The sequence below is a fragment of the Drosophila simulans genome, chromosome X (assembly GCF_016746395.2).
Source record: "Drosophila simulans strain w501 chromosome X, Prin_Dsim_3.1, whole genome shotgun sequence".
In the NCBI taxonomy this organism is placed as follows: domain Eukaryota; kingdom Metazoa; phylum Arthropoda; class Insecta; order Diptera; family Drosophilidae; genus Drosophila; species Drosophila simulans.
Genome location: NC_052525.2, coordinates 9,678,410 through 9,706,407, shown reverse-complemented (window position 1 = coordinate 9,706,407; position 27,998 = coordinate 9,678,410). Strand labels below are relative to the sequence as shown.

Below are 27,998 nucleotides of genomic sequence, written 5' to 3'. Positions count from 1 at the left end.
ACACATTTATGGGTTTTCAATATTTAAATTTCGCATTTGCAAACATTAACTGGTTCCATTTAAATTTGCAAAATGAATTTAAAGAGTTTCACTAGCCAAGTAATGCAAATAAATAGCAGCAAATGTTAACAAATGCATATTTATTGACACTCAAACGATTGCGTATGTATTCAACTAAAAATACAGGCTATAAACTGCATTTCAAAGTGAACATTTCAATTGATACTGTGATTTTTTTTACACAGCTTTAAATTGGACAACTTTAGCTGTTGCTTTGAATTGATCTATTTTAAAATCATGAGCGAGTTGGTAATTATTTTATAATCCCCACGGTTTTCTGATTTTATTCAAGCGAGTTTTTCTTTATCCAATGGGTTCGCTTACTTTGCCAACTCATAAGGTAAAAAAACAGTGCAACAATAATTCAGCACTTGAAGCTGAGCTTTCTCTGCTCCGATTGCTTCAGTAATGAATGCCACACCGCATCTAATCCGGCAATATCTGTAAGCCTTAACCCTCTTTGCTGCCTTAACCCAAACGCTGCCTTCCGTGCTTTTGCTGCCACGACACATTGATTTGGCATCTGGGAGCCAGGGAGCCATGGAGCCATGGAGCCAGGGAGCAGCAACGACATGGAGCTTAAGGCGACTTTGGGAGACCCGCTTGACAGTTAGATAAGTTGCCAACTGGCAAATGCAACATGCAACACGGCAGATTAACCTGCAATCCACAAACACACACATCCCCATCTTGCCCATTCCCAATCCGCCCGGTGCTTCTACCTTTCGGATTTGGATCCGTATCTCTATCTGTCTGTCTGTCTGTCTGTTTCGTGCTGTGCTCTGTGTCATAATTAAAAATTCAGCAAATTACACATGCAACGACTGCGATGACAGCCGTCTCACTCTCGCTGCCGCAAAAATACACCTGCGGTCGTGGAGTTAGTAGCATGCATTTCAAATTAAACTAGTTCAAATGCAACAGTTCCATTTAAACTGATTTAGAGGTAATAATCCTGTTTACAAATATTTTGATTTACTATATATTTAATGAAACGCAATGTAGCATATACATTTGTTTCACTTATTCATAAAATATCTTTTTAACTTGCTTCATGTTTTAATTACCCCTACAAGTGTGGCTATCTTGTTCAACTTCCTGTTAAGATTTAAATACCCATAGGATACACTATAATCCTTGCCACAATTGTCGCCATCTCTTCGCATTGCAACTCTGCAGATGACGACCCCAATTTTGCACTTAACTGGCAAACTGAATGCCACAGCCAGCCCACTCGTGTGGCAGATGTCTCGCCACAGCACCCGAGATATATATGTATATATCTTCACATATATATATATATATATATATATATATGCCCGATCTTCCCAGCGGGAGAGATAGATATGTAGATGCATCTGCTTTTATGCCAGCCCATCAGGTTAATTAAACCCACTCGCGGGGACACAGCTCGGCATTAAGATTGCCCAAATGGAGCCAGCGGAATCGGATCATGGAGGCAACTCAAGTTCCGAGACACCTTCAACTTTCCCAACTGCAGAAAAAGGCAGGGCCATAAAACCAAACGTAAACTCGATGTCGGCGGTCTGGGCGCCAAACTTTTTAATCAAATAATGCAACAGGCACATGTTGGTTGGTGGCATCAAGGGGAATGGCGATGGTGACCGGCGGTGGTGCTACGAACCTGGTCCAGATGCGGCATTAAGTGCTGTCCGCGTGTCCAAGTGTCCGGGTGCGTTAGTGTTTGTCTTATGCATTTGTGTGTTGTCTCATGGTCGCTGAAACCGGCCCGGTTGGTCAGAGAGCACCACGGCATTTGGCCAGCCAGTTGGTCGCGCCAGGTTGCATTTTACCTCTCCTCCGCCACTCCAGCAGCACCAGCAGCACCACCACCAACGGCATTACTACCATTACCACCCAACACCCCCTGCCAGCCGACAAACACCCCCATATATACACCACCGATTTGCTGCTTTAACTTTGTCAGACAGTGCGACGACGCGGCCAAAACAACTTAACTATGTGGCAACAACTATGGTAGTAACAACCACTCTACACAGAAAGAAAAAACTTGGCAAATCCTGGGTAAACAAATCGGTATTTTATGTTTGTAAAAGCTAGAAGATTTGAAGTCTGTGTTCTCTAAAAGAACATTTGTTATGTATATTGTAGATAAAGTATAAGCATTTTGCTCAGTGCATCTGCAACAGTGATTTCAATTATCCAAGTTGCAACAGCCGACAACATTTGCAGCTGCGGCAGACAACAAATTTAACTCGGATTTTTGTTTTCGGCCAGTTCTTTGCTTTGTTTCTTTTTCTAGCTAAAAGGTAAATTGATCTTAAGTGGCATAATTTTCAATGCAATGCTATACCAAAAACAGTGAGAAAAAAACACTAAAGTAGCACAGATATATAGGAATAGCAATCAGTTCAGCAAATGCAACAAACCAAACAAAACGGGTAAGTCAGCAATATTCGACACTGACCTACAGGTATTTTGTAACAGTAATAGTTAATTAGTTAATAAATGAGTTATATGGAAAATTATTACAATATATATCCTTTAATTTATTTCCATTTCATTGTGACTCATAATTGGACTGATTCATTCATTTAACTTCACCCTTTGTTGGCTAGTGTAATCGATATTGCGCTACTTATCAATTGCCCATTGAGCTTGCAATGCCAAAACAAAATGATTCTCATTGTCCCACTCCCCTTTCTCATGTCTCATGTCTCATGTTTGTTGTTGCCCGATTTATATATGCGATATATGCGATATATGTGTATGCATATATGGTCTGGTCTGTGGCCGTGTAATCGAAGACGATTTTTCGCAACTCGATCAAACAAAAGTTGCTCGATGTTGATCGTGTTGGCGCCGTTTTTAGACCGCAACCTTGTATGCCATATATAGAACGTATGTATGAAGTGGAGTGCTGACCGAAAAACCTCAATAGTGTCCTTAAAAAACCACACACAATGCTCAGCTCAACGAGCAAACACACACACACACAATCATGTTTGTACTTCATTTGATAGTTTGGTCCGTTTAAGATGCACCGAAATCAGGCCATAAATCCGATTCAGCCATTGGGCAGATAGTGCAGAAAATCATTTCGGTTTGTTATCTACTAGTTCCGTCTCGTTATCATTACCTGCCTCGTTTCACCTAGCTACATATTTTATGCTAATCCTACTGCTTATTTGCGCATTCTGGCAATCTGGGAAAGTAGCGTAATTAACACACAGATTGCATGTATCCGTATCTAACATGCACTCAGCTTTCTCCACCGAAACTCAGCCCCTTTCTCCGCCCATTTCTTCGGCCCGTTCTGATTTCCTCTGTCTCTTCGCAGAGATTTCCTATTAAAATTTACCAAAGTCTTAACGTTGAGTGCCTAACGCCCCAAAAAATTAAAACAAAACACAAGCTAAGGAAAACAGAAAAACCTAGTAATTATAAAGTAAAACTAGATCTCAAATACCCTTCCAAAAAAAATGGCAAATCATCTATCGCAATCAAAGCAACCACAACTATTGCAATGTAAAAAAATTTTTAAACATTGTAGTGCCTGCATAATATATTCATTTATCTTTAAACTTAGCCAATTGAAAGTAATATAAATGCCATTAAAAATGTATAATTAGTATACCCATAAAAACGATATTCGCAAATGGCGAAAAGGCGGAAAAGTTGCAGCAGAAGAAGCGGAATATCAGTCCGACAATTAACCAACTTAAGTGTAATTACGAAATTTTCTTTTTCCTTCGCTTCAGTTTCTACTTTTGTGGCTTTTCCCTGCCGCGCTCGGTACATTTGGCGACTTTTGCGGTTCCCATTGGGGTGAAAAGTGGGGGGAAACGGGGCGAAAAGGTGGGGAAAACTGGGGGAAAAGTGGGCTGGTTGGGCGTTTGGAGTGGTGTAAAGTGCATCCACATCAGGGTTAAAACATTTCATTAGCGTAATTTGCCTTTTAACTGGGCCCAGACACATTCGAATTCGACCAGGCCAATTTGGTCTCATTACAGCCAAGGCGATTTTTCATTTCAAGTATTTCAATCCTTTGGAAAGACTATTGTTTAATATGTTTAATTTAAACAAATACATTGCAAACTAATAAAGTAGACTTTTGGTCTAACAAATTTCCCAATTTTATCTCATTTCCTCTACGCTGTTATTTAATTCCTTAATTGAGTGATTTTAGCCGCTCCTTTCTTAATTTCGCTCACACTTGCTATTCATGAATTAATTTCATTATTAATGCACGAAATGTGTTTTAATCCAGAAAAGGATTCCGTTCGCTGTGCAAAAATTCGCGGCAGAATGAAAGAGCAGAGCGACGTTAAAAGGCTCTTACATTTTATTTGAGCAACATTTTAATTTGCTTGACTTTAATGGGCCAAGAGTTGCACGGTTGCAAAGTGTCGGCGGGGGGCGAAGGGAGAGTCCTGAAAGGTCCTGAATTTCCTGCTGGCTGGCTGTTGAAATGAAAAGCTCAGCCAGACACAGGCTCAGACATTGACGGGCTTTGTCTTCGTGCAGGTGTTGTGCTTGGTAGTTAGACAGTAAGAAGACTTTTCCCCGTACCATCGCACCCCATCATCTTATAGCACACCCACTGACCATTTATCAGTCTGGCAGCTAAACGAGGAGCTGAGGAGCATCTTTGGCCATTATCAAAATAGACAGGCGACGTTCCGATGCGAAATGCTGAAAGCAGTTGCCATTCGAACGGCAGCAACAAACAACTTGCAACACCCACGCCAGCAGCAACAACGGTGTATTCTTAAGCCACTAAAAAACGGAGTGCAGCATAAAAAAAAAAAAAACACATTGTTGTGGCAAGAAAAAATTGAAGAAGAACACAACAATCGATTGTTAGTTTCTGGGTTTGCATGCTGCACAATTTTTCTCATCACCCTTCCCCCAAAAAAAAAACCAAAAACCTACTATCCAACCCACTTTTCTGTGGGAAAATCCCGAACGAAACTCAACAAAGAGGTTTTTTTTTGGCCAAGGCTTTTTCGCACACCTGTCCAGATGATAAATTTGTTATGCTTATGTTGACTTTTGCATGGCAACATTAAAATGATTTGTTAAATATTGTTTCAAAGTTGAAATAGGAAATGCAGACTCACCAGTGGGCTTCGACTAATCACAGATTGTTGTTTCAGCTGCGGAGGAGTTGGTGGCAGTGGGTTGCTTCCATAATCCGTGACCTGCTGCTCCGGTGCAATGCCAAAGATGAAGGGTCCTCCGCCTACTCCTACTCCTGATCCTGCTCCACCTCCACAACCACCGGCAATGATGGGCGATGAACTTTCCTGGACGGCAGGACGACGCATGCAAAAGTCATCCTCGAAGCGGGAGGCATAAAGACCAGTGGCATGACCGGGATTATCTGGATAATATCTAGTGGGCGAGGAGGTGGACGTGGTGTGCGAGCTGCTGCAGTTGCTCGAACTGCTCGAGCTGACCTGGTGACCACCCGCGGTGCCGGGCAGCATGACCATACCAGTTTGGCGATCAAAGCAAAAATCACTGGATTGAGCCGTTGGCGACGGTGGACTGCCATAGGGATAGCCAATGTGTGGGCTCTGAAGGTGTTGATTATATTGCTGGGACAGGGCATCGAAGTCGTTGAATCCGTGCAATCCCTTCGCGCTGTCCCGCTTCTGTTGCTGCACATAGGGTGAGATGTAGCTCCTCAGTGGCGGCAATGGTGGCAGTGGCAGTGGCAGATTCTGCACCTGCATCCCAGACTTTGCGCCCTTTTTACCCACACTCATCACAGTGAGTTGCGGTCGCCGGTCGCCCAAAAGCGGTCTCTGCGAATTGTTGTACGGATGGTTGCGCTGCATACAGGTGTCCTCGTAGTCATCCTGATCCTGGTCATGATCCATCAGATCGTGACAGTCGTAGGTGGCCTGCAGATGCTCGTAATACTTGAGGCTCTTCATATTCGCATTTGGTGGCGGCAGAGGCGGTGGCTGCTGTTGCATATGCTGCTGCGGTGCAGTTAGTGGTTGCTGTTGCAGCTGCTGCAGATGCTGTTGCTCCTGATGCTGTTGCGGATTGCCCGGGGAGTCCAGGATCTCAATGCCACCCGTTGTCACGCCCCCAAACAGCTTGGCCAATTTCACAGTCATCTCTCCTGCGTGCCAGAGTTGGCAAAACTTTTTCAATTAAAATGTTGCCCAATGCCAAAGACAATGACAGTTGGCTGGGGAGAACGACGACGACGACGACGATGAGATGACGACACAACTTTGCCGCAATTTTCCACCAGTTTGCGTTGCTGCAGGAGAGTCAGAGAACGAGAATTTGTACATATTACATATATTAGAAAAAGATTCGCATTTATTGGCAGTAAAATTCATATATACATATAGGAAATAGCCTAGTATTTCCCAACTCTTTTGCATGTTGCAGCTGTTGTGCTTGCTTGTACCGAATGTACTGATTGCACCTCCTTTGCGCCAAGAACCAGTAACGGAAACTGTAATGGGATATGTCAGCCACAATTGCAACTTCAGTCACCAGAGCAACATCGGTTGATGCAATTGTTGCAGCCACAGCGGAAGCAAGAGGAGGAGCTTTCAGCAACTTATGTTATTATAGATACAGTAACTGTAACAGGAACCTCAAACAACAGGAACTATAACAACCAGAACCTCTGTCAGCAGGAGAAAAATTACCAATCAAAACTGCAGTCGAATTGATACAAAGAATCTATAAACATCTTGCTGTTGTGTTCCAATTTCACTTGCATTGATGATCATCGGAAATTAGATAAAATTACTTTTGGAAACATTTTGAAATTTACGATTGGCTAAAAAATTATCACTAATTATCAATACTAACGATACCCATCATTTTTTTGAAAGATTTAGGAAAATCTTATTATTTTATGACCAAAATTTGAGAAAAGCCAAATAGGCATTTTAATCACAACCGGATTAATAATAATCATAAATATGAAAGAATAACAGTTTTGAGCAGCTAATTACCAGTGCTAACGATACATATCACTTTTTGAAGAATTTAGGAAAATTAATTTCTGTGACAATTTTCGCCTTTTGGGAAAGGGGTAACATCATCAAAATCTGCAAAAAATTATCAAAAAATAGAATTCGCATTTTTGAACACAGTTTGATTGGAAATTTAATTACGAGCTCAACGAGGTATGACATTCCATACACAGACAATTATTTTAAAAGTTGTGGCAAAAAAACGGATTATTTAATGACCGAAATTTGGAAAATCTGCTTTTGCCAAAAACTTGATATTTACAAACGGAATTTTCGTCATAACTTCGCTGAAAATTGCCATAACGATGAAAGAATAACTGTTTTGAGCAGCTTATTACCAGTTCTAACGATCCCTATCACTTTTTGAAGAATTTGGGAAAAATAATTTTTGGGTCAATTTTCGCATTTTTTGTAAGGGGTAACACCATCAAAATTTGCAAAAAATGGTCAAAAAATTTAAATACCCAGTTTTAAACACAGTTTTATTGGGAATTTTTTTACAAGCTTAACGAGGTATGGCATTCTATATTTGAACCTTTATTTGGAATGTTCTGACAAAAAACGGATTATTTTTTTCACTAAAAAGACAGAGGATGGTTTTTTTTTTTCAAAAAGTCAATATCTCAATTTATCGATTGGGATTTATTTACGAGCTAAGCGTTCCTTAGCAATCCACATTTAAGCTTCTATTTTCAAAGTTATGATAAAATTATACGCCACACGTAACGTTTATATTAATATAAATACAATTAAACTTGATTGTGTGCAAATGTTTAAAACACAACTTAACAAAAAGCTACATAAATGCTGAAAATTGAAACTAAAAGTGCATCTCCAATAACAATAGCTACAATTTCGACACTTCAACAACAAAAGCAACAAAAGAAAGAACAACTAAATTGCAACGTCAGTGGCATTATTTTCCACATATTGAACATCCATAAAACTGTCAATTCCACATATAAAAAAGTGCGCAGTGCCCTTTCTCTTGACCCACGCAATGCACCCGTTCCATTGAAGACATTTCCATAGAGTTAGAAAAGAAAGTTTAAAAACAAAAATGGCGAAAATATAAGAGTGAGGAGCAACCGCAGGAGCCAAAGGAGAAGAACGAACCACGGCAACTGTCAATTAAACGCATCCTCCCCCATTGACGTCATAATAAAATGTCACAAAAACAAATAAGAGAACAAAAACCTGTCAGCCGAAGAAGAAAATGTCTGAAGGAAAATAAAGGTAGAATGATTCGCCCACGCTTATTTTCCAGCACTTTTTCATCTCTGCTGTCTTTTTTTTATCGCTACCCTTGCTGCGTTCGTTGCAACGAGAATTTTGCCACATAGCTGACTGCATCGAAATGACAATGGAGTGTGAGGTTGGGAAAAGCGGAAGACACAGAAATGCCACGAAAATGCTTTAATAAGAAAGGTGAATTTCAAAGGACGCCTTTATAAGGCATAAATGTTGAACATATAGCAGTTGATCTGATATGCACAAGCAAGTCAAACAAAACTCGAAGCTACACCATCGGGGTTTCTCCTTTATATGTATTTAAATCTCCTTTTGAGCCCCTCATCTCATTGGGTTCTAACCCGTCGCCCTCTAAATTGTTTCCATTTGTATTTGCTTACTTCCATTTCCCGCCTTCAACTCGGTGTGTACATGTCATAAAGTTCACTTTTTTTTTTTTTTTTGCCTTTCCACACTGACACTGACTTGTTTGCCGGGTTCTCGGCCCTTGGTTAACATGGTCGAGTGCATCTTTTGCTTGCCAATTTCCCCAGCTCCCTATTGCCCACTGCTCGCCGTTGATTCCATATCATTTTTAATTTTGTAGCCAACCCATATACCCCACCCCGCATACCGCGGACAGCCCCTCTCCGTCCAACGAGCATGTTGTACGTGGTGCTTGTCAAACAAATGCTACAACAGCAGCAGCAACATCAACCATGACAAACAGCAAAATAAAAACAAAGAGCAAAACACCGAACACAGAACAAAACAGAGACTAAATTGAAATTGCAGCTGAAAGCTGGGATAATAAAACATAAGACAAAAGGTCGACGTTTAAAATACGCTACAAATCGGAGGTTTGTGCAAGTTCCTGGATAAACTCCTCTCCTATTTTTAAAATATCCATCAGTTTTTTTCAGTTCAACATATTACTTATCCTGTTTAATAACCAACTGTTCTATCATAAGTTTTCAAAGTTATGGGTAATGGTAAAAAGACGCAACAGTTTTCAATTTACTCTTAGTCAGAAGAAAATAAACAAAAACTAGTGTTAAACTTTGGCGAAAAGCAGAAGTACTTAAGTGAAGACTAAGTCAAAGCAGTCAAAGCTATGAGATAAAGTTATATGTAATTACTATATAGATCTTAATCAACTGTAAAGTTAATTAATTAAATTGGAAGCTACTTTTTTGCCATTCAAATACAATGATGCTTTAGCCAATAATAGCATTCGTACCACTGTGCACTTTGGACCACATTCAAGCGAGGTGAAGAAGATTTGCGCCGGAGAAAGTGGGAAAGGGGAGCAGAAGAGCGTGTCATGGAGGAGTTGCAACAAAAAAAAAAAATATTAAAAAAAAAAACAGACACAACAACAATGGATAAAAAACGCTGTCCAGTCTCGTCGCTTGCCGTTGATTGTGTGGCGCAAATGTTAATGAGACAAAAAGATGTCAAGGATAAAAAGGGCAAAAGGTTGGGATGGAGCGAAAATTAAGAGGAGTATCTATAGGATGACTCGGAGGAGACAGGAAGACAGACGTCGAAAAAGGGCCATTGAAAGCTGACTTTTTCACGGGCTCTCACAGCCCATTTGCGACGATCTCTTCTGGCCAAGTAAGCCAACTTGCCCATCAGGAAATTCCATCTCATTATCTTCACACTTAGCATCTGGGCCACTAGTGCGTCTGCCAATAATTGCATTAGCCAGCTGATATGGCTTATAAGTAGGAAACAAGCAGTGCGAAAGGCATATCCACTTAGTATAATTATTCCTTTGCCACACTGGAAAGTTTTAAAAGTGTTCAGAAGTCTAAGTGGAAGTTTTTAACACTTTATACTTTATTAAAGAGCTCGATTAGTTTAGACTGCACTTTTTGTAATGGGCTACTGTTAGATTAATGTTGGCATAAGGATGATAGCCACTGGATAATCACTTAGGTGAATCGCTTCCAGTTTACTTCTTGTACGACTTTGTCACTTTGCACATAATTCGATAAACTTTCCGCTTAATGCAGTTGCTGAAGAAATTGAAAAAGAGAGAGGGACCTCGTCTACCGCTCGTCTTCTTCTTCTTTATCTCTATGTTTAGGCCCTGACCCTGGCAATTGGCATACTTTACCCCAACTCCTTGCTTTACCCCAACTCTTTTATTTTTCCTGCAGAACCAACGAAACTTTCCTTGCAAATTCTTTGACCAGTTTGAGCTGCTGCTTCGGCTGCCGCTTTTTCTTTATTGTTTTTGTTCTTTTCTGTTGCTGCCTCATGTGGCGCAGAGACGTGACAGGAAATGGCCAACAAAACAAAAGGTGGCAAGAGGGGTAAAAGGGGGTAGAGGGGATAAAAGCCAAGACTGAGTCAGTCAAGTGCAGTGCAATGAATAACTTGCCGCAGCAAATTAGCCTCGTAAATTAGCAGTGCGCACAAGAATAGGCAACAAATCATTGGCAGAGAAAAAAAACTTTGTAAACATAGGTAAATGGAAAAACTTGGACAAATTGGGAAATTAATTATAAACTATTTAATGTATACATAATGTACATTCTGCTGAGATTCTGGGGTGAGTTTGTTTGTATAATTTGAATTCCTAAGCTTCTTACTAGTATATTTTCCCCCTGGTTAATTTCGTGTCTGCCTCTTTGAATTTAAATTTTCCGCTCATCATATTGCTATTAAGCCGCTTTCCATTCTCTTGGTAATCTGGTGAATAAATCTGCCAGCATTATGCACTCATCATAATGCGTCTGCTGGTCTTTAATTTGTATTCATTGTTATTATAGTCCCCAAGTACACAGAAACTGAATGAATGAGCGATGAATGTTTAATGAGGGCGATGCGCAAAAATCGCATTGCAATCGAGAAATTCACGCATATGATTTTCATCTAAATTATGTGCAAAAATAAATAGAATGACTTGAAATTTTAATCTACATGTTTGGGTGGTGGCCCTACATAATAGATGGCTGGTAATTTAAGCAACTACTTATTTTGTTGTAATTGTAATTGCCGGTCGAATAAACCCATTTGTGTGTATCTTAATCTCTGACTGCTGCGTGTATCTGTATCTCTGCAGGTGTAAAATTTGAACAAATAAATCTGGGAACCAAACCGGTTTCATCACCATGAGGCATCCTTTGAAAACAATTGAGCAGTTTTGAGGAGAGCAGGTAACCGCTTCAAATAACCCATACAAATTATGAGATACATTTCGGGTGACTACGTATCCATTGGATACAAGACAATAGCCGAGCAACAGCTGTTGTTCCGGATCTTCGCTATTCTATGCTATATATTTCCATTCTTTTGTTACTGAAAATTGATTAGATTCTTCCCGCGCAGCTGCTGCTTCTACGGTTTTTGCTCGCTCTATATTATTTGATGTTTTTCTTTCCGTTTGATTTTCATAGCGTGAGAAGCGATTCCGTATTTGTTCAGGTTTTAAATATTTTTTTTTCGCAGGTGTATTGCAACAATTAAATGTCAGTGCAGCAAAAGTACAAGTATCTTACAGATACGACACAGCTTCTTGGCTGGGTAAACTCCGAATATAAACAACAACAAAAAAAGAAGTAGAGAAGAAGTAGAGAAAGGGGTGTATAAAAAAAATATTATCGCATCACGCGCATCTACAAAATGATTTCACACAGCAACAGCAACATTAACTTGCTCTTTCATTATCGGCACATCGTTATAGGCAAGAGTTTCTTCTTCGCCGGCGTTGTCGTCACATTTGTCGACCGACGACGACGTTTATTTATTTTGCCCTTTAACTATTTGGGCAGACACATCCACTACAACAACAAAAGCAACAACAACAAAAACAAGCTGAACAAGAACAAAAACAACAACGACCACCGCCAGCGGTCTTCTCTTTTTTTCCTCGACTTTTTGTGCCCGTCTTGCAGATGCACCTTGATTAAATTCCAGGAATTGAAAAAATCTTTTAGTCGCAGACATGGACGGACCGCTTGTTGATATTTACCCAATGATCAAAAGGGGGTAAAAGGGGGCTGCACTGAAAATCCCCGCCCCCTTCTGCCAACCCCCTGCAGACTGGCTCCATTAATGATGCAGCAAATGGTCTTCTTTCTGCCTGCCTTCTTCTCTATCTCGTTTCTCGAGCCTAACCAGCTACTTCAACTCTCAAAATGTTGCACAGCGTACAGGGAGTTTTCCTTTATTGTTTTGTCAAAAAAAAAAAAAAATATTATAAAAAAAATAAATAAGCCTAAAAAGCAGCTACTACGAAGTAATAACCTATGCAGGCTTATTATACTATTCGTAAAGCATGGAATGCAAAATACCCTATACAAAAATAAAAGATAACTTGCTTAACTACAAATATTTACAAGTTTGCTTTAAACTCCGGAAGTTATAATCGCTGTTTGATTAGTCATCAATATTAAAGCCTTGAGTAATTCTCATATCACACAAAATACATTACAATCTACATATATAACACATCATTTTTATAAAATGTAAGCTGCAGATAAAGCGTGAATAGATTTATGTAACACAATGCTCACGTTTTCTTTAAAGATTCAAACAGAACCACTTCATAGGCCAACAGTTTCGACCTTTTCATCGTACCCCAGAAATAGCTTTACCTACAAAGCGAAGACTTGACTTGGCTTCTTCGCTCGTTTCTGCTCAGTCTTCCACTTTGCGGTTGGATTTTCGATTTTCTAGCTGGCATTTCTACACAATTGAGGGGGAGGAAACCCAAAGAAGAGGAGCAGCTGGAGGAGTTGTTGCCCCGGCTCAAGTGTTTCCATCTCGAGAGTGGCTGTGGCGAGCTTTAAAGATTCCCTTTGTTGTTTGGCATTTAACTGCAGTGCTTGTCAAACTGTGCACCCATAGACAATGTCCAAAGAGGCAAAGTACCAAAGAACCCAAGCCGAAGACGATGCCAGAAGTTGCTGCTGCTGCTGCTGCTGCTGTTGCTGTGCTTGCCTTAATGATTTTACATTTTTTACATAAACAAGCCGGTCCCCAACCAGCACCAGCTGTCTTTTTCCTTTATTTTTTCTTACAATTTTTTCTTTCAGCTTTTTTTTTTCAGTTTTGCTGGCGGCGGCAAATGCAACTCACGGAAAGCATTCAAAAGCAATTAAGCGCTTTCTTCACAGCCCAGAGAGCGCGACAGAGACGGCCTTAGATGGTGGGAAAGAGAAGGGCGCACACATGAGTTGAAAATGTAATATCATCAATCAAAAAAAAAAAAAAAAAAAGAAGGAACACAAAAATACAGAGACAGCAGAAAAATTAAGCAGGGAGAGTGAGTGCCAAAGAAAAGCCATGCCCAAGCTTAAAACTGGAAATTCTCTTTTACACCGAAAGAGTTAATGATCTGGGAAATATGTCCGATGAAAGCTGATTTGGAAGGTCAGTAGATGCACTATAGTGTCAGTAAATATATATAACATGGTTTATAATCTGTACTTCTATGATCATGTTACTTCTAATTCTTTGTTTACTTTCTTTATCTTTTCTTTAACTTATATCTTGCCGATGTTACCTCTTTTTCTTGCCGTGTAGAGATGCAGCACGAAGCCAGCTCACGAAACGGCGGCAACAACAAATTTAGCTTGATTATGCCAACCACCGACAACAACAACAAGAAGAAACAGCAAACAACCACAACGAATTTTTTTTATCATCGCATATATTGAAAAATGCTTCAAACTAAAAGCCAAGCGCTGTAATCATATTTAACTTTGCCTCGGTTATGTGCCTCATCTTCTGCAGCCGCAGCCTCATCTCTCCTTCACCTGATTTTGGTTGATGCTGCTGCTGCTTCTGCTGCTGCTGCTGCTGCTGTTGCCAAACCTCAGAGGCAACCGCAACAGGTAATTGATGCCGCTTGCGCGTTGCAAGAACTTTAATCAATTTTTCAGATATTTTTCTTTCGTTTCGTTGCCTTTTTTCGAGTTGCTCGTCTACCTTTCTACGTGATGATGTTGTATGTATGCATGTGTGTGTGTGTTGCAAGTGGCCATAACAACCGAAAACGGCAACCGAAATGGCCAACACAAACTGCCCCCCGTGGAAAGGGGTAAAATGGAGGGGGGGGAGGGGAGGAGTGAGAGGCGGAAGCAAGGGGGGAAGATCGCAGTGAACCCAAATGACTGGGAATTTGGCCAGGTAAGCCAGGTAGGTAAGTGCAGCCCAGAGCGGCCAGTGGCCAAGTGGCAAGTGGCTATCACGGCATGGCTATATAGCCGCCGATACACACGTATTTACAGTATGTATGTATTGGTATACAGCTCTGGGTGAAGGCAGCAACAAATTTCAGCAAATTACTATGAGGTAACCAAAGAAGCAAGGTTTCCCAGATCAGATATCCCAACACGAACGTATAAATCTTCTGAAGAAGGGTTCTAAGTACAGGTAAGACGTAATAAGACTTTAATACGTGGACTTAAATGAAGCTTTGTTCTAGCAACAGTGTTTTTAGACATATTATCTTGAAATGATAAGATTATAAGAGTTCATATAGTCAGCTAAGCCTAATTTAAATAGTGTTACCATTTAAATTTAAACTTTAAGTTCTTGGAATTTGGAAAGCATTACGAATCTATGAATGCCATATCATTTTCTACACGGCGCTTTTATCGCTTTTCTATGCCAATAAAGTGTGTATTGCATATGCATTGGTTACTCTTTGATTGCCACCGAATGTCGACTATACTATATACTATATATCCGATTTCAACGATGGGTGGTGGGTGGGTTGGTGATTGGCGGAATTGTGAAGTACTTGGAGTACTCATATAGACCCAGCGACAAGTTGCAGTCATTTACTTAACTTTCACAATTTCGATTTACACATCTACATGACTCCTCTTTATTCTCCCCGCACAATCATATAGATATAGGTATATATATATATATGTATGCATAGAGAGAGAGGGAGCCTATCCCCTTTGCCCTACGCCTCTGCGGTCGGCTGTCTACTCAATCACAGCGTAAAGCACTTCTGAGTCATAAAAACCAAGCCAGACTGCGATTGTGCAGTTGGCAATTTTATGCAGCGCCACTTGGAGCACTCCGGATCTCCGGATTCGAGATGCCAGCAGGGCAGGGTGGAGTGGTGCTGCAAAGTTAGGGGTTTCGGGGTTTACCATGGAGTGAAGCGATAAAAATGACACATGGAGCTCCACTCCATTCTGTTCCAAAGGCAAATGGCAAATGGCAAATAGCCGCGAGAGAAAGAGAGAGATAGCCCTGTGGCAAGTGACACTTCGTGGGGGCAGAGACATGGCCAAAAGGAGCCAAGCCGATCGAGTTTGTCTCGCGAAGTAAGAGTTATATCCTTAATTCACTGCGGACATCACCTCCTCGAATGACAAAGACTTCAATTACTTTATATAGAATAACAAGCAAATCTTTCGTTTCTATTCATATAAGTTATTAGAAACTGCAAAATATATGCGTTTTCAAGGTTTTCAAATATATATTTTAAACACCAGAAGTACTTTCCTTTTTATTTATTTTTTGTTTTTGAAGAATGTCAAACATGTTTTCGAAAGCAATTACAACATGCAATTAAAAATCGCCTGCGCTGAAACAAAAAACCGTTTCGTTTTGGCCTGCAGACAATCGGGATTGCATAACCGGGAAACATATTTCTGGTCTCGTTTTGACTTATTTTTTTATATGTATACATATATACGTACATTTGTGTGTATTTATATATCTTTTGTTTTATACAGTGTCCGAAAAACGAGAGCGACAAGTTGACACAATCGTGGACAACTTTTTTCGTACACAAGCCAATCAACTGTGGCACAGCAGAAAGCTCAAAAAAAGAGGAAATAATTATGGAAAAACAATTTTTAATTTGCAATTGCACTCGCAACAGCAGCAGCGCAGTAACAACCGAAAAACTTAACAAGCCAACCTTGGCGTTTATGCCCTTTAATGGGGATTTTTATACGTATTTTTATACCGCTTTTTGTGCGCCTCACCTTGAGATAACTTTACGTGGAGTTGGAGTTGGAATTGGAATTGGAGTTGGAGTTGTAGTTGGATGTGGAGGTGGAGCCAATGGGCGAAACTCTGAGCTCACAATGCAGCCCTTTGATCGTGAACAGGCGCAACCTTGGAATGAAATCGGTGGGATCTCTCTCTATAAGGTAAGTGAGTAATATGAAATAAAAAACCACTGGCCGAATGAAAAAACCTCAATTGCATGGCTGTAGTCCAAAGCCCTTTAAACAAACAACTTCATTAATCAATAAAAAGGCACAGCAGGCAAAAGTGAATTAAAAGCGAACAAACAAGCACATTAAACGTGAAAATCTGATCTAGGGTGGCAACAGCAAACCCGTCCCCCATAATTAAGTAAGAAACAACAGCTGCCCCAAAGTGTAAAAACCTGTAAATATTTAAAAACATAAATTCCCCAAAAACAAAAAAAAAGAAAAGAGAATCCCATTAAAATAAAAACATTTGAGGGGTGGCAAGCGGATTTTCACCATCTTATGAATTTCATTGCTTGAACTTGGGGACACACCAAAAAGAAAAACTAAGAAAAAACACCAGCAAATACAACAAACATAAGTAAATAAAGCTGAAAACGCCGTGGAAGCTGACTCCTGGCGTCAGGCCATAAAAAAAGGTAAAACAAACAAAACAGGCTAACAAACAGCATCAACAACAACGCCGGCGTATTCATGATGCACTCATAAAAAACGGGGGTAAAGTACGGCGCGGGAAAGCGGGCAGAGTTCTCAGAAGGTAAAAAATGAAAAAAAAAATGAAAAAAAAGAGGGGTAGACTTTATCGAAAGTCAATTGGGCGTAAACCCCGATAATGAATCGGTTGCGAATGAAGGCTGATGAATAGGCTACGCATGGGCTATACTTAAAATTAATCTCTTGCCTTTTTCGTATTTATTTTAGTTTACTTTAGTTATTTAAGATGAAGTGTAAGCAATATTTATCAATCATTGAAACAATATCTCATATCTATTTGACCTTTTGCCTAAATATATTAATATTATTAGCAAACAAATAAGCACTTAACAAGTCACGCAGTAATAATTCACTTTTAAAGTCAAATTTTCACTTAAACTGTAAAAGCCCAGTGAAAAGCAACATTTGCGACACTTACACACACGAAAACTCCCAGGGACTTTAATTAATTAATTGTCAGGCTGCTTCTTTAATTGAATGCCCATTCAAGTCCGAGCATCAAAAACTATAATTAATATTATTGTGGTCTGTCGTCGGCGAAAGGTTAACTTGAAAAGCATTTAATTGCCGTGGGTGAATGTGAATGGCAATTGAGGCGCCAAACAGAAGCCAAATGAAAATCTCTCTTGGCAATTTGTCGTCTGCCTTGAATTTGGGTCGCACGGAAATGAAAGCCAAGTTAGCAGACAGAAAGACAAAAAGACCAAACGACAGACAGGCACTCAAAGCAGACGTATCGTTGTAGCATTTAAATGTCAAATCAGGCAAAAAGAAAAAAAAAACTAAAAAAGAAAAGCCCAATGAAAACTGGGAAAATGGCGAATGGGTGGGCGGGCAGGAAAACGCCGAATGACAGGAGCAAATAAATCAAAATTAAGTGGCGACAAAATTAAAGGAAACTGTTTGCCAAGATGGCCAAAAAAAAAAGAGAAAAAAATTAAGGAAATGGGCAGGAAATGACTAAAGCTTAAGTCAATTTAGAAATTTCAGGTGCTTTTTTACGACTTCTGAAGTTGAGTAACATGTTGCATTCATTGGAAATAATTTTTAAATAATTTAATTACCTGAAAGAACTGCCTGGCATCAAATTAACTGAATCGCTTTTATGGAATTCTGATTTCCAGCAGAAACTTGAACATTTTCATAACAATTCTGTTAGATTGTTGGCCTATGCATATGCATATGTAATTCGTGTGCATATGCAACACTTATATAATGCACTTGGTTTCTTTATATCCAATTAAATTCGTTGTCCAAGCAATTAAATGCATGCAAAGTTAATTGAGAGAAGCAGCAGCAGCTGACTTCAAATGATTGCTGTTGTTTAGTTTTTGTTTCTTTTTTTTCTTGCACTTTTGTTTATTTTTTTGCTCTGACACGTTTCTTGTGTGCAAACAGTTGCATGCATACAGATATATGTATATATATATATAGATATATGCACATATACATAAATACCTGCATATAAAACTAGAAGATGGCTTTTTGGCATTTAATTACTCCCAACCACATTGGCGTTTCAGTTGTTCAGTTTCGCTGGCCATAAAATACTCGAGACACACATGAATGGTTTTCACTGTACGTGGAGGTAATTTCCAACTTTGTTGTTTGTTTCCCAAGGAAAAACTCTTGAGAAAATGCCCCAAGTTCGTAGGCTTTGCCTTTGAGGCAAAGGATATGCAAAGCACCGTTAAACGTATTTTAATTACAACAATGTGGGAAAGCCATTAAAACAAAGCAACGAAGCAAAGAACAAGGCAAAAAAAAAAAGAACAACGCTGGCAAATGAGATTTAAAATAATCAGAAAAGTAAACGCAAGCTAAGCCAAAACGCAAACAAAGCCGGGCATAAAGTTGAAAATGAAAAATTATACCTATGTATATAAACCGAACAACAATGAATACAAGTAAACAAATAATAATTAAGGAAAATAACTGAAATGCGAAACAAGAGAAGCCAGCCATGTTGTTCTCATGATAATTGAAACTTCATTAACGATTAACAAGAAGCGAAGTTAATCTTTAAATGGGTAAATATGAAAAGGCTTAAATGTTTTTAATTTGAGTGAAGTAAGGCTAACGGGAATACGTAATATTTTATTTATGAATCTGCACTTGCCTTACATCACATGCATATTCTTCATATCTTCTACTCTTCCCAATAGTTAGTGGGCTCTAACTTGGCCAATTCACTTTGTCTCAGCCATTAACCGAATGCAAGTTGCCTGCTTTTTTCTATTTCACCTTCTCCCCATTAAAAAATCAACTTGGACACAAAGACTAAGGTCTTCTTTTATTTCTCATTAGTTGGCTCAAAGTTTCCTCTGCGTTTTTCCACTGTTTTCTGGCTTGGCTTTTTCACACGCTTCGTTGGCGAGCTTATAAAAAAAAAACATCATAAAATTGAAAGAAATAAAGAAAAGCAACCTAAAAATGCAAATAGAAGAGGTTAACACACACACACACACACACCAAACAAAAGCCACAAAAAACAAAACCAGAAAATAATCATAAAAAGTTGACAACTTGTTGACCCCTTTTGTTTGTTGCTTTGTTTGTGTTTGTTGCATATTGGGGATCACGTTCGTTTTAGATCATAAAATACAATTTTTAAAACGCACCACTTCGTTATCAATGTAAATTTTCATCGCTTTTTTTTGTTATTACTTTCCGCTCTCTAATTTGGTTGCAACATCTTAAAACAAGATAGGTGTGAATTAAAATGGAATATTTTACGAAAGGGAAATCAATATTTTATGTTTCCATTTATCCGGCTAATTTGTTGATTATTTTTCGGCTTTAACAGCGTGTTTCAAGATAAGTTTGAAATCGGTTTATTCCATATATTTCCGGAATATTGAAACATTTTCGTATCATTTTTGTAAAGTATCTGTGGAAGTTTAAATCTTCGATTCCCGTTGCTGACATTGTTGGTCGTTTTGCCGTCGCAGTTGTTGCTGTAATTTTCGCATAAATTTCCAATAATTTATGCAATGGCTTGCATTGTTGTCGATGCCAGAGCTCGAGTTTAAGTTTTGAGTTTGTGACTCCATGAGCCGAGGAAACACACACACACACACAACCACACCGTTTCGGTCTCTTCGGTTGCCATTTTCCACCGCTTGTTTATCGGATTTTTTATTGTCATTTGTGTTTTTATTGAACAGTTTGTGACATTTTACGATTTTCAAAGTGAAAGGTACATATTTGGTAAATTGCTATGGCCAAAAGAAATTCGACTCTCCGGATACTCGTCGTCTGTTTGCCTCGGTTTAGTTTTGCTTTAAGTTTGGCCCAAGTGTGGCATGTGTTTTTTTTTCTTTGGTCCCAGTCAACCAATTCTTAACTGGTTTACACCCCGCAACCCCTCGCTTTTTCCAGGGATGAGTTCGAGCCGCTGGCGGCTTGTTGAAAATGGAAAAATGGGGAAAATTGCACTTTATATATGGACCATAAAAGTTAATAAGTAACCGCAGTTGGAGTAGCAAGTGCCAGTCACGAAATTGTTTATTTTTTCCCCGACTTCAACTTGGAATCGTAATGAATCGATGGCGAGTTGTGTACTCATTCGATATTCACGCGTGAGGCACGCGATTTTCGCAAGGAAATTTTAAAGAATTTCCAATGATCATTCAAAGTGGCTTCGATATGGCTAACTTAACTTAAAATAAAAGAAAGATGAAAAAACTATGAACTTTCATGGCAACATTTTCGGCTAAAGATGAAAGTTTGGTTCTCGATTTGCTCCACGCTCGCCGTGCCAAAACATTAAAGTCAATTAAAGTGAGTTCGAGGCTAATTTTGGTCACGTGTGACACACACGAAATAAAAATAAAAAAAAAAATCACTGAAAGAATTCTTTTTTTCTCTACAGAGAAAAGAAAAAAGTCTCCACCTATGGCAAGCGCGAAAATCAACACAATTAAATGGAAAAGGGAGGAAAGAACCAAAAGATGCAAGGGCGAATAAAAGAAAAAGAAAATAAATACAAAAAGGGGAGCCGGCAAAGAAGTTGCATCGAAAGGTAAACAAACTGAAGTAGAAATGATTTGGCGGCAGGCCAGAAATTAACACAAAAAATACAAAAATCCCAAGAAAACGACGCAGAGCGACAAAATGCAATGCAATGGTATATTAAAGGGAATATGGCGACTATATCTTCAACTCGATTTGCATATCACATAAAGGCGAGGGGAGCGCGGCGAAAATGCAAAATGAATATAAATATTTGTGCTTCACAAACGAATCGAAAATTGATTTTGGCAAAAAAGGGAAATTCATTAAAAGCTTAATGGAATGCAAACTTTACAGAAGTACTTTAAAATAAGAAGATTATATAAAAAAAAGAGTTTCAGAGTTTCAACTTACTCAATTCAGTTCGAAAGTGAGGAGGTTTCCTTGTTGCACTGCAAAGAAAAGAAAAATTATTTAAAATAATAATAATTATTAATAAATTGCTGACCTATACCAACTGTTCAGCTTTAAATCCCCAATCTTAAAGCCTCAAGTTTTGTTCTCTTCAAAGAATTTGCATATAAAAAGGTTAAGCAACAAATGAACCAACAAAATGAATGGAGTAAATCATAATGAAAGAAGCCAAACTCAAAGCGAAACGAAACCAGAAGAAGGAAAACAGCAAACAAATAAATCTAAAAGAATGCAGGGGCGTGGAACGAGGGGGGTGGAGTTTACCAGGGGGGTTAACCGTAGTGAGGTAAACATGATGTTGCAAGTGTTCAATAAGACAGCAGCATGGGTGGGGGGCAGGGGGGCATGGATTCGGGGGTGTGGCAGATTCTAGAGTGGATAGGTTGGATTATGGCTGCAAAAACTAACAAACCATAAAAATCCGCACATAAATTACAACGCATTGGAAGGCGAGGGGGGGGAGGGGGCGGTTGATTCACTGTGGAATGAATATTGAGCAAAAGAAGTAAATGATGCCAACATATTATATAAACATATATTTATAATTATAACTAAGATTTGTGGTACAAATTCACTATTTGTGGTAATCTTTTTGTGTTCCTAATTGGCTGTATCAATTAATCGAATGAAGTGCTGCATTTTTCCCGGTGTATCGATGGTCGAAGAAGCAGCAGCTGCGCCGACGATGGGCAACATACGCAAATGCAAGCAGCAGAAATTTATGAGCAGCCATTCGCAGGCATCGCCGAGGATCCGCCAACAAAACTGCCACAAGTGGCCAAAAAGATAGAAGCCAGGAGGGTAAGTATATATATATATATGTATATGTACATATATAGGTATATGCACGAGTGTAAGACCCCGGCCAAGTGCAATGACAAAGGCAAATAAATTACAGCATAATTTGCAGGCAGCAGCAGCAGTCGACAAAGTAGCGAAGGAAGCGCTAGGAAAAAGGACCAAGCAGCAGGAGAAGCTTAACTACCATAAATTGGCCAACGACAATAAAAAAAAAGCGGCGGAAAGAAGGAACTAGCAGAGAGAGAAAAAAACACTCAGACCTCAATCAATGGAGAAATAATTACAAGCGTTACTTTCTTCGGAGGGGAGTCTCTCCCCCGCTTTTCACCCTCCTGGCCACCTCCTTGACCCTTCTCTTTTTCCCCAAAAAACATTAATCAATGGTAATTGCATACGCCCCGAAAAAGAAGGAAAACCCTGAAAATTGGAAAGGTATCAAAGGAAAGCTGCTAGATATTATGGATTTTCGATTATATGTACATCAGCTAGCGAGGATAGTCGGTTTGTCTTTAAGAATACACTTTTTTAAGAATAGCATTTTCCGAGTGCATTGCGTTCTTCTTGCGCCGATAATTTGTTGATTTCTTCATCGAAATTCGAGTATCCTTTCACCATCAGCAGTTACAAATTGTGATTCATTTGGGAGATTCGAGCCTCAGTTTTATTCGGGTTTCAACTCCTTTGCTCTTGCAACAATACAAACAGATATTATATTATTTTTCTTCGCTTCTTTCTTCCTTGTAATTGAGCTGGAATGATTGTTGGAACCGGGTTCGCGCTCTTGTCTCGGGGACTTTATGTTGTTTTATTCATCTTCTTCTTTCCCAACTACCTCAAAAGTGTAAGGTGCGGGTGCTAAATGTAAAGCTATTTATGTTTTGTGACGTTAATTTTGCAAAAAAAATCGTAAACAAGTAGAAATGCAAGTGTATTCGATTTTGCATTATTACTAGGTTAATGAGTATAACTGATGTCGCGCACTGTACTGAGTACACTCCCAAAAGTCATCTTGTCGGCAAAAGTCTTTGGCTTGGAAAAAAGCATTTTCAAGTGTTTTTTTCGCATTTGCCGCTTGACTGATGCTTTGTTGTTGTTGTTGTTGTAGAAATTGTTGTTGAAAATTTTGTTGTTGTAATTTTATTGTTGCTGCTTTTGGCTGTTGTCGAACATGTTGCTGATATCGTTGTTTTTGTTTCGGCTTGTTTAGCTATGTTTTCTCCACATTTTTGTGTATGTTTATTTTTCTTTCGTGTAATATTACGTATACGTATAGTACAACTATTGTTGTTTTTTAATTGGCCCATGCTTATGTGGCTTTTCGTGTTATTTTTGTAGTTTTTATTGCCGTTTTTGTTGCTTTTTTGCTTTTTGTCCTGCTCAAATTGCAGGCACATTCGTCTGGCGATTATTAACTTGCAGATTGCACATTTTACAGTCAATTTGGTGCGCAAATCGAGTTTGTGTTTTTGCTCCCCTTTCGGTTTACCCCCTCCTCATTCACCCCTTCATTCATTCACTTCATTCTTCCATTGCCAACTTCTTGCTCTGTTTCCCCCCAGTACTTTATGTGCAATTTCTTTCGTTACATTAAAGTAGTGGAATGAAAATATGTTTCGCCTCAGGATAAACACTTCACTAGATGCATTCATTTTTCATATACATTTTGTATGAAGAAACTAAATCACTAAATCATTACATTTGGCTATAATATACCTATTAGCGCGTAAGTAAGGCATGTTTCGCACAAGCCAGGCTCCACTGTAAAGTCCAAAACACCCGCCGACACAAACAAGCCAACAAATCTCCCATAATAATAATTGATAAACACTCGACAGGTTCATGAACCCCGCACATGCACACGCACACAAATACAAATACAAATACAACCGAAACCGAGCCAGCAAAAAAGTAAATAAAAAAGTAAAAGAAGTAGCCATTGGGGAGATAGAGCAAGAAACTCCATCGTTTAGTCATTTTTGCTGAACATCTTATAATTATTTTTAGCTTCAGTTTTCTGCCTTCATTTGTGAGTCACGTAGCGGGGGGAATCCCCTCGCATGTCACGGTGCCAAATGGTTTTTTAATTGTTTATTAAAAAACACAAAAGAAATGGCATAGCCGAACGCCTTGACTATTAGATACCCTTACAAATTTTAAGGGACATACGCGAAAACACGGAAAATTCGGAAAACGACTTTTGGCAAAGAAATCGATATTAAAGATGGGTTTTTGTCATAGCTTCGCTGAAAATGGTCGTATAGATGAAATAATAACTGTTTTGACGAGCTAATTACCAGTGCTATCGATCCCTATCACTTTTTAAAGAATTTAGAAAAATTAATTTTTGGGTCAATTTTCGCATTTTTCATAAGGGGTAACATCATCAAAATTTGCAAAAAATGGCCAAAAAATAGAATTTGCATTTTTGAACACAGTTTGATTGGAAATTAAATTATGAGCTCAACGAGGTATAACATTCCATATTCAGGCTACTATTTTTAAAGTTGTGGCCAAAAAACTGATTATTTGATAGACCGAAATTCGGAAAAACGGTTTTTACCAAAAACTTGATATTTACAAACGGAATTTTCGACATAACTTCGTTGAAAATCGTCATATAGACAAAAGAATAACTGTTTTGACGAGCTAATTACCAGTGCTAACGATCCCTTTTACTTTTTGAAGAATTTAGAAAAATTAATTTTTGGGTCAATTTTCGCATTTTTCATAAGGGGTAACATCATCAAAATTTGCAAAAAATGGTCAAAAATTAGAATTCGCATTTTTGAACACAGTTTGATTGGAAATTTAATTACGAGCTCAGCGAGGTATGACATTCAAGATTTGCAATATTATTTTTTAAGTTGTGTCCAAAAAACGGATTATTTAATGAATGAGGCAATTCGTAAAATTCGATATTTACGAATGGAAATTTGAAGAATATTTCCAATGTTTCGATAAAAAAAACGTATTATTATAGAAAAGAACAAACAATGGAGCCAAAAGTAAGTGTAGGAACTTTACGCACTTGTCAATAAAGACATATACCCTTTTAAAATAGATAAACATAAATAAAAAGACTGGCAAATTATGGAAAGTTGATGATTTTAACGCATTTGGCGAGCAAATTGATTTCCATAGTTTATTTTTGCACAGTTAGGGAGTTCGTGTTGTTTTTTGTAAGTTTGATGGAGAGTGGTCGCTTTTATAGATGCATAAAAACATCGACGCTGATGTTGCACTACACAAAGAAAAATATATAATGGCTATGAATAAGTTATAAAAATGTATTGATTTAATAATTAATTAAGCAAACCTGATATGCACTGATCTCCCACAGATTGTGTTTTTTTCTTCTCCTTTTTTATTGTGATGCATGGGAATTTTTTGTTTAGCCCCTTTCGCAGCCCCTCTACCCGCAGTAACTGGTCATGGGCCAAAGCAAATCGGTTTTGAAATGCAATAAAGCGTGATTTTCCAAACTGAAGCGTAACGAGCAACGAACGAGCAGCAACAAAGGCACCATATGTACATATATACAGATATATATGTATATACATGGATCCAGTTAGGCATATACATAGGTATATGTATAAATATACAAACATATATGTAGGTGCACATTGCAAAATAAACACCTGAAGCGAGACAGATAGAGCAACAGTGACAGCAACAAAAACGAAGCCAACACAATTCGTAGGGCCAAAACGTAATCTCTTTTGCAGCCCCGAGGGTCGAACATGGGTTAAAACGAAAGTGAACCCAGCCCCCCATATAGTCGTCTCAACTAAACCGAACCGAAACGAACTAACCCACAAAATCAAGGTGATTTCGCTTGGCCGAAAGCAGCAGACTGAAATGGGCGGAAAAAAACAGAGAAAATGCAGATGGAAAACGTTTTAAAATTCAAGTGGAAATTGTGTGGAAGCCAAATAAAATGGCCATAAAAGCCAGTCCACAAACAATTATTATTAACCACTTATGAAATGCACCATCAAACAGATAATCGCCCGTTATATTGATAAGATTAATGATGAGCAAAGAGACACAATCAATGTAAACAATTAATTAATCAATCTGTTGAAAAGGATTTTATTCGTCATCAATAAATATGTTTCGATTGTGACATGGATTTACTTTTTTCAGTGCGACACTTTACAATTTATACAAACGATAAACAATTGTGACAGTAAGTATTTAAAGTAATAATAAGGTAAAGTAGAATTTACAAATCTATTAAACGGGAGAAACACAATAAGTATGACTAATTTATTTAGTTTATTACTTTAATGTTGCTCTGTATTGAGCAAGCTAATAATCGATCATTATTAATGTTTCGATAGCAAAGCGATTATTTCGATATCTATTCCACTCTGGCTTGTTTTTAGTTCTTTAACACAATAAACGGTGAATAGCATTCGAAGTTAGATGGGAAAAACAAAGAAACAGAACAACTTTTGCCTATTTTTGCGAAACTTTTTCGTTGGCCGAGCGCAACTTTTCCGCAATACGAATTCGATATTTCCATTTGAGGTCCAGCGATTTGCCAGCTTACGAATTTCGAATTCTCTTGGATGACAGCAAGTATATTCGGATACAAATGCGGGGATACATTTGCAAGAGTTTTGCCGCCAGCTTATCAAGTGAAAAAAGGGGGCGTGACTGGCCAGGAGGGCGGCACAAAGGGAATGCTTATCGGGCTTATCATGCGTAAATGATAAATGGAATTGAAGCGAACACTTTTCGGTGCACTGTCTTTTTTCTCGGTTTGCGGGTTTGGTCTCGGTTTGTGGGTCTTGTTTCTCTCGCATTTTTGTTTCTTTTCAGATTTTTCCATCCGCTTATCGCGTCGTTGGCATTGTCAAATCTCCAAAAAACCAGACGACAAACAATTGCAACATTGAAAAATGTTAAATTAAATAAACAACTAGGTGGAGGTGGTTTGGATGCCTGGTTGGGCAATTTCCAAATGGAAGAATTGTGTCGCCATGGGTCACCAGCTTGGGCAGTAAATCTTCGCCAGCTTGTGGCTTTTACTTGGCTATTTTTCGACCTGATGCAGTATTGTTTTAAATAGTCGAGGGCATTTTTGCTTAAAGAGTCTTATCTTCGGAGTAATTGCATTTATACACATTAAACAATGTTTAATTGATTGATTTGTATTTAATAAGCCATTGTATCTCATTTGATTTCCCTGTCATGGGCATATAATTTTTGTGTATAAGCCCCCTCGTTTTGACTTGTATCGATGGAAAGTCCGTTTGGTCGATAGTCAACATGTCCGTTTGACATTTAATTTAATACTTTGCTGCACGGCTCGGCTCATCCGACTAAGTGGTGACCTCCTGGAAATGTGTCGTGTTTGTCACCCTTTCCCTGAATTTCACCTTTTTTTCCCCCAGCTGTCTCTGTCAGCTGTCTTGGCTTTGCGCTCTTGAAACCAATCCCCCATTGCGCTCGATTCTCATAATTTGCATTGACCTACACTTGTCGGCAGATTGACATTTGCCATCAGCTGTTGGACATCTCGGAAGGGTGAGGCTCGCTTGGATCCAGTAGGGGATTCCCCCGATCCCCCATATCCCTTTCTCAGCCTGTGGCACGAGACAAAGCTGCACTGGAGTCGAGTAGTCCATGTGAATAATACTCATGTGCATATGTCACATTTGCACACAGAAAAAATGTATGTCACAGATTAAGTAATTAAATAGAAACTGAAAGTTTTAGTTACTAGAACTAGAATATTCCCCGATTTCTTGCTGTGCATGGACCACTTTTC

The 27,998-nt window shown here is 38.8% G+C and overlaps 1 protein-coding gene and 1 long non-coding RNA gene across 3 annotated transcripts in view; one reads left to right on the top strand and one right to left on the bottom strand.

Moving 5' to 3' along the window:
- The window catches only part of LOC27208556, a 34,614-nt gene extending 9,968 nt beyond the window's left edge, over positions 1-24,646 (top strand). Inside the window, exons 1-4 of one of the 2 annotated variants that reach the window (XR_005544666.2) lie at positions 10,601-11,458; positions 13,340-13,676; positions 13,830-16,429; positions 22,050-24,646. This is a non-coding gene — a long non-coding RNA (uncharacterized LOC27208556). Of the gene's footprint in view, positions 1-10,600; positions 11,459-13,339; positions 13,677-13,829; positions 16,430-22,049 lie in introns of those variants that run through there. The other variant, XR_001600928.3, reaches the window with a different exon arrangement.
- Positions 1-27,998, bottom strand: part of LOC6739885 (neurogenic protein mastermind) — a 47,628-nt gene that overhangs the window by 12,992 nt on the left and 6,638 nt on the right. The window contains exons 3-4 of the mRNA XM_016180962.3: positions 21,359-21,396; positions 5,166-6,325 (exon numbers count right to left, since the gene is read on the bottom strand). Of these exons, the coding sequence (XP_016038748.1) occupies positions 5,166-6,176 (1,011 nt within the window). The 5' untranslated portion in view covers positions 6,177-6,325; positions 21,359-21,396. The remainder of the gene's footprint in view (positions 1-5,165; positions 6,326-21,358; positions 21,397-27,998) is intronic.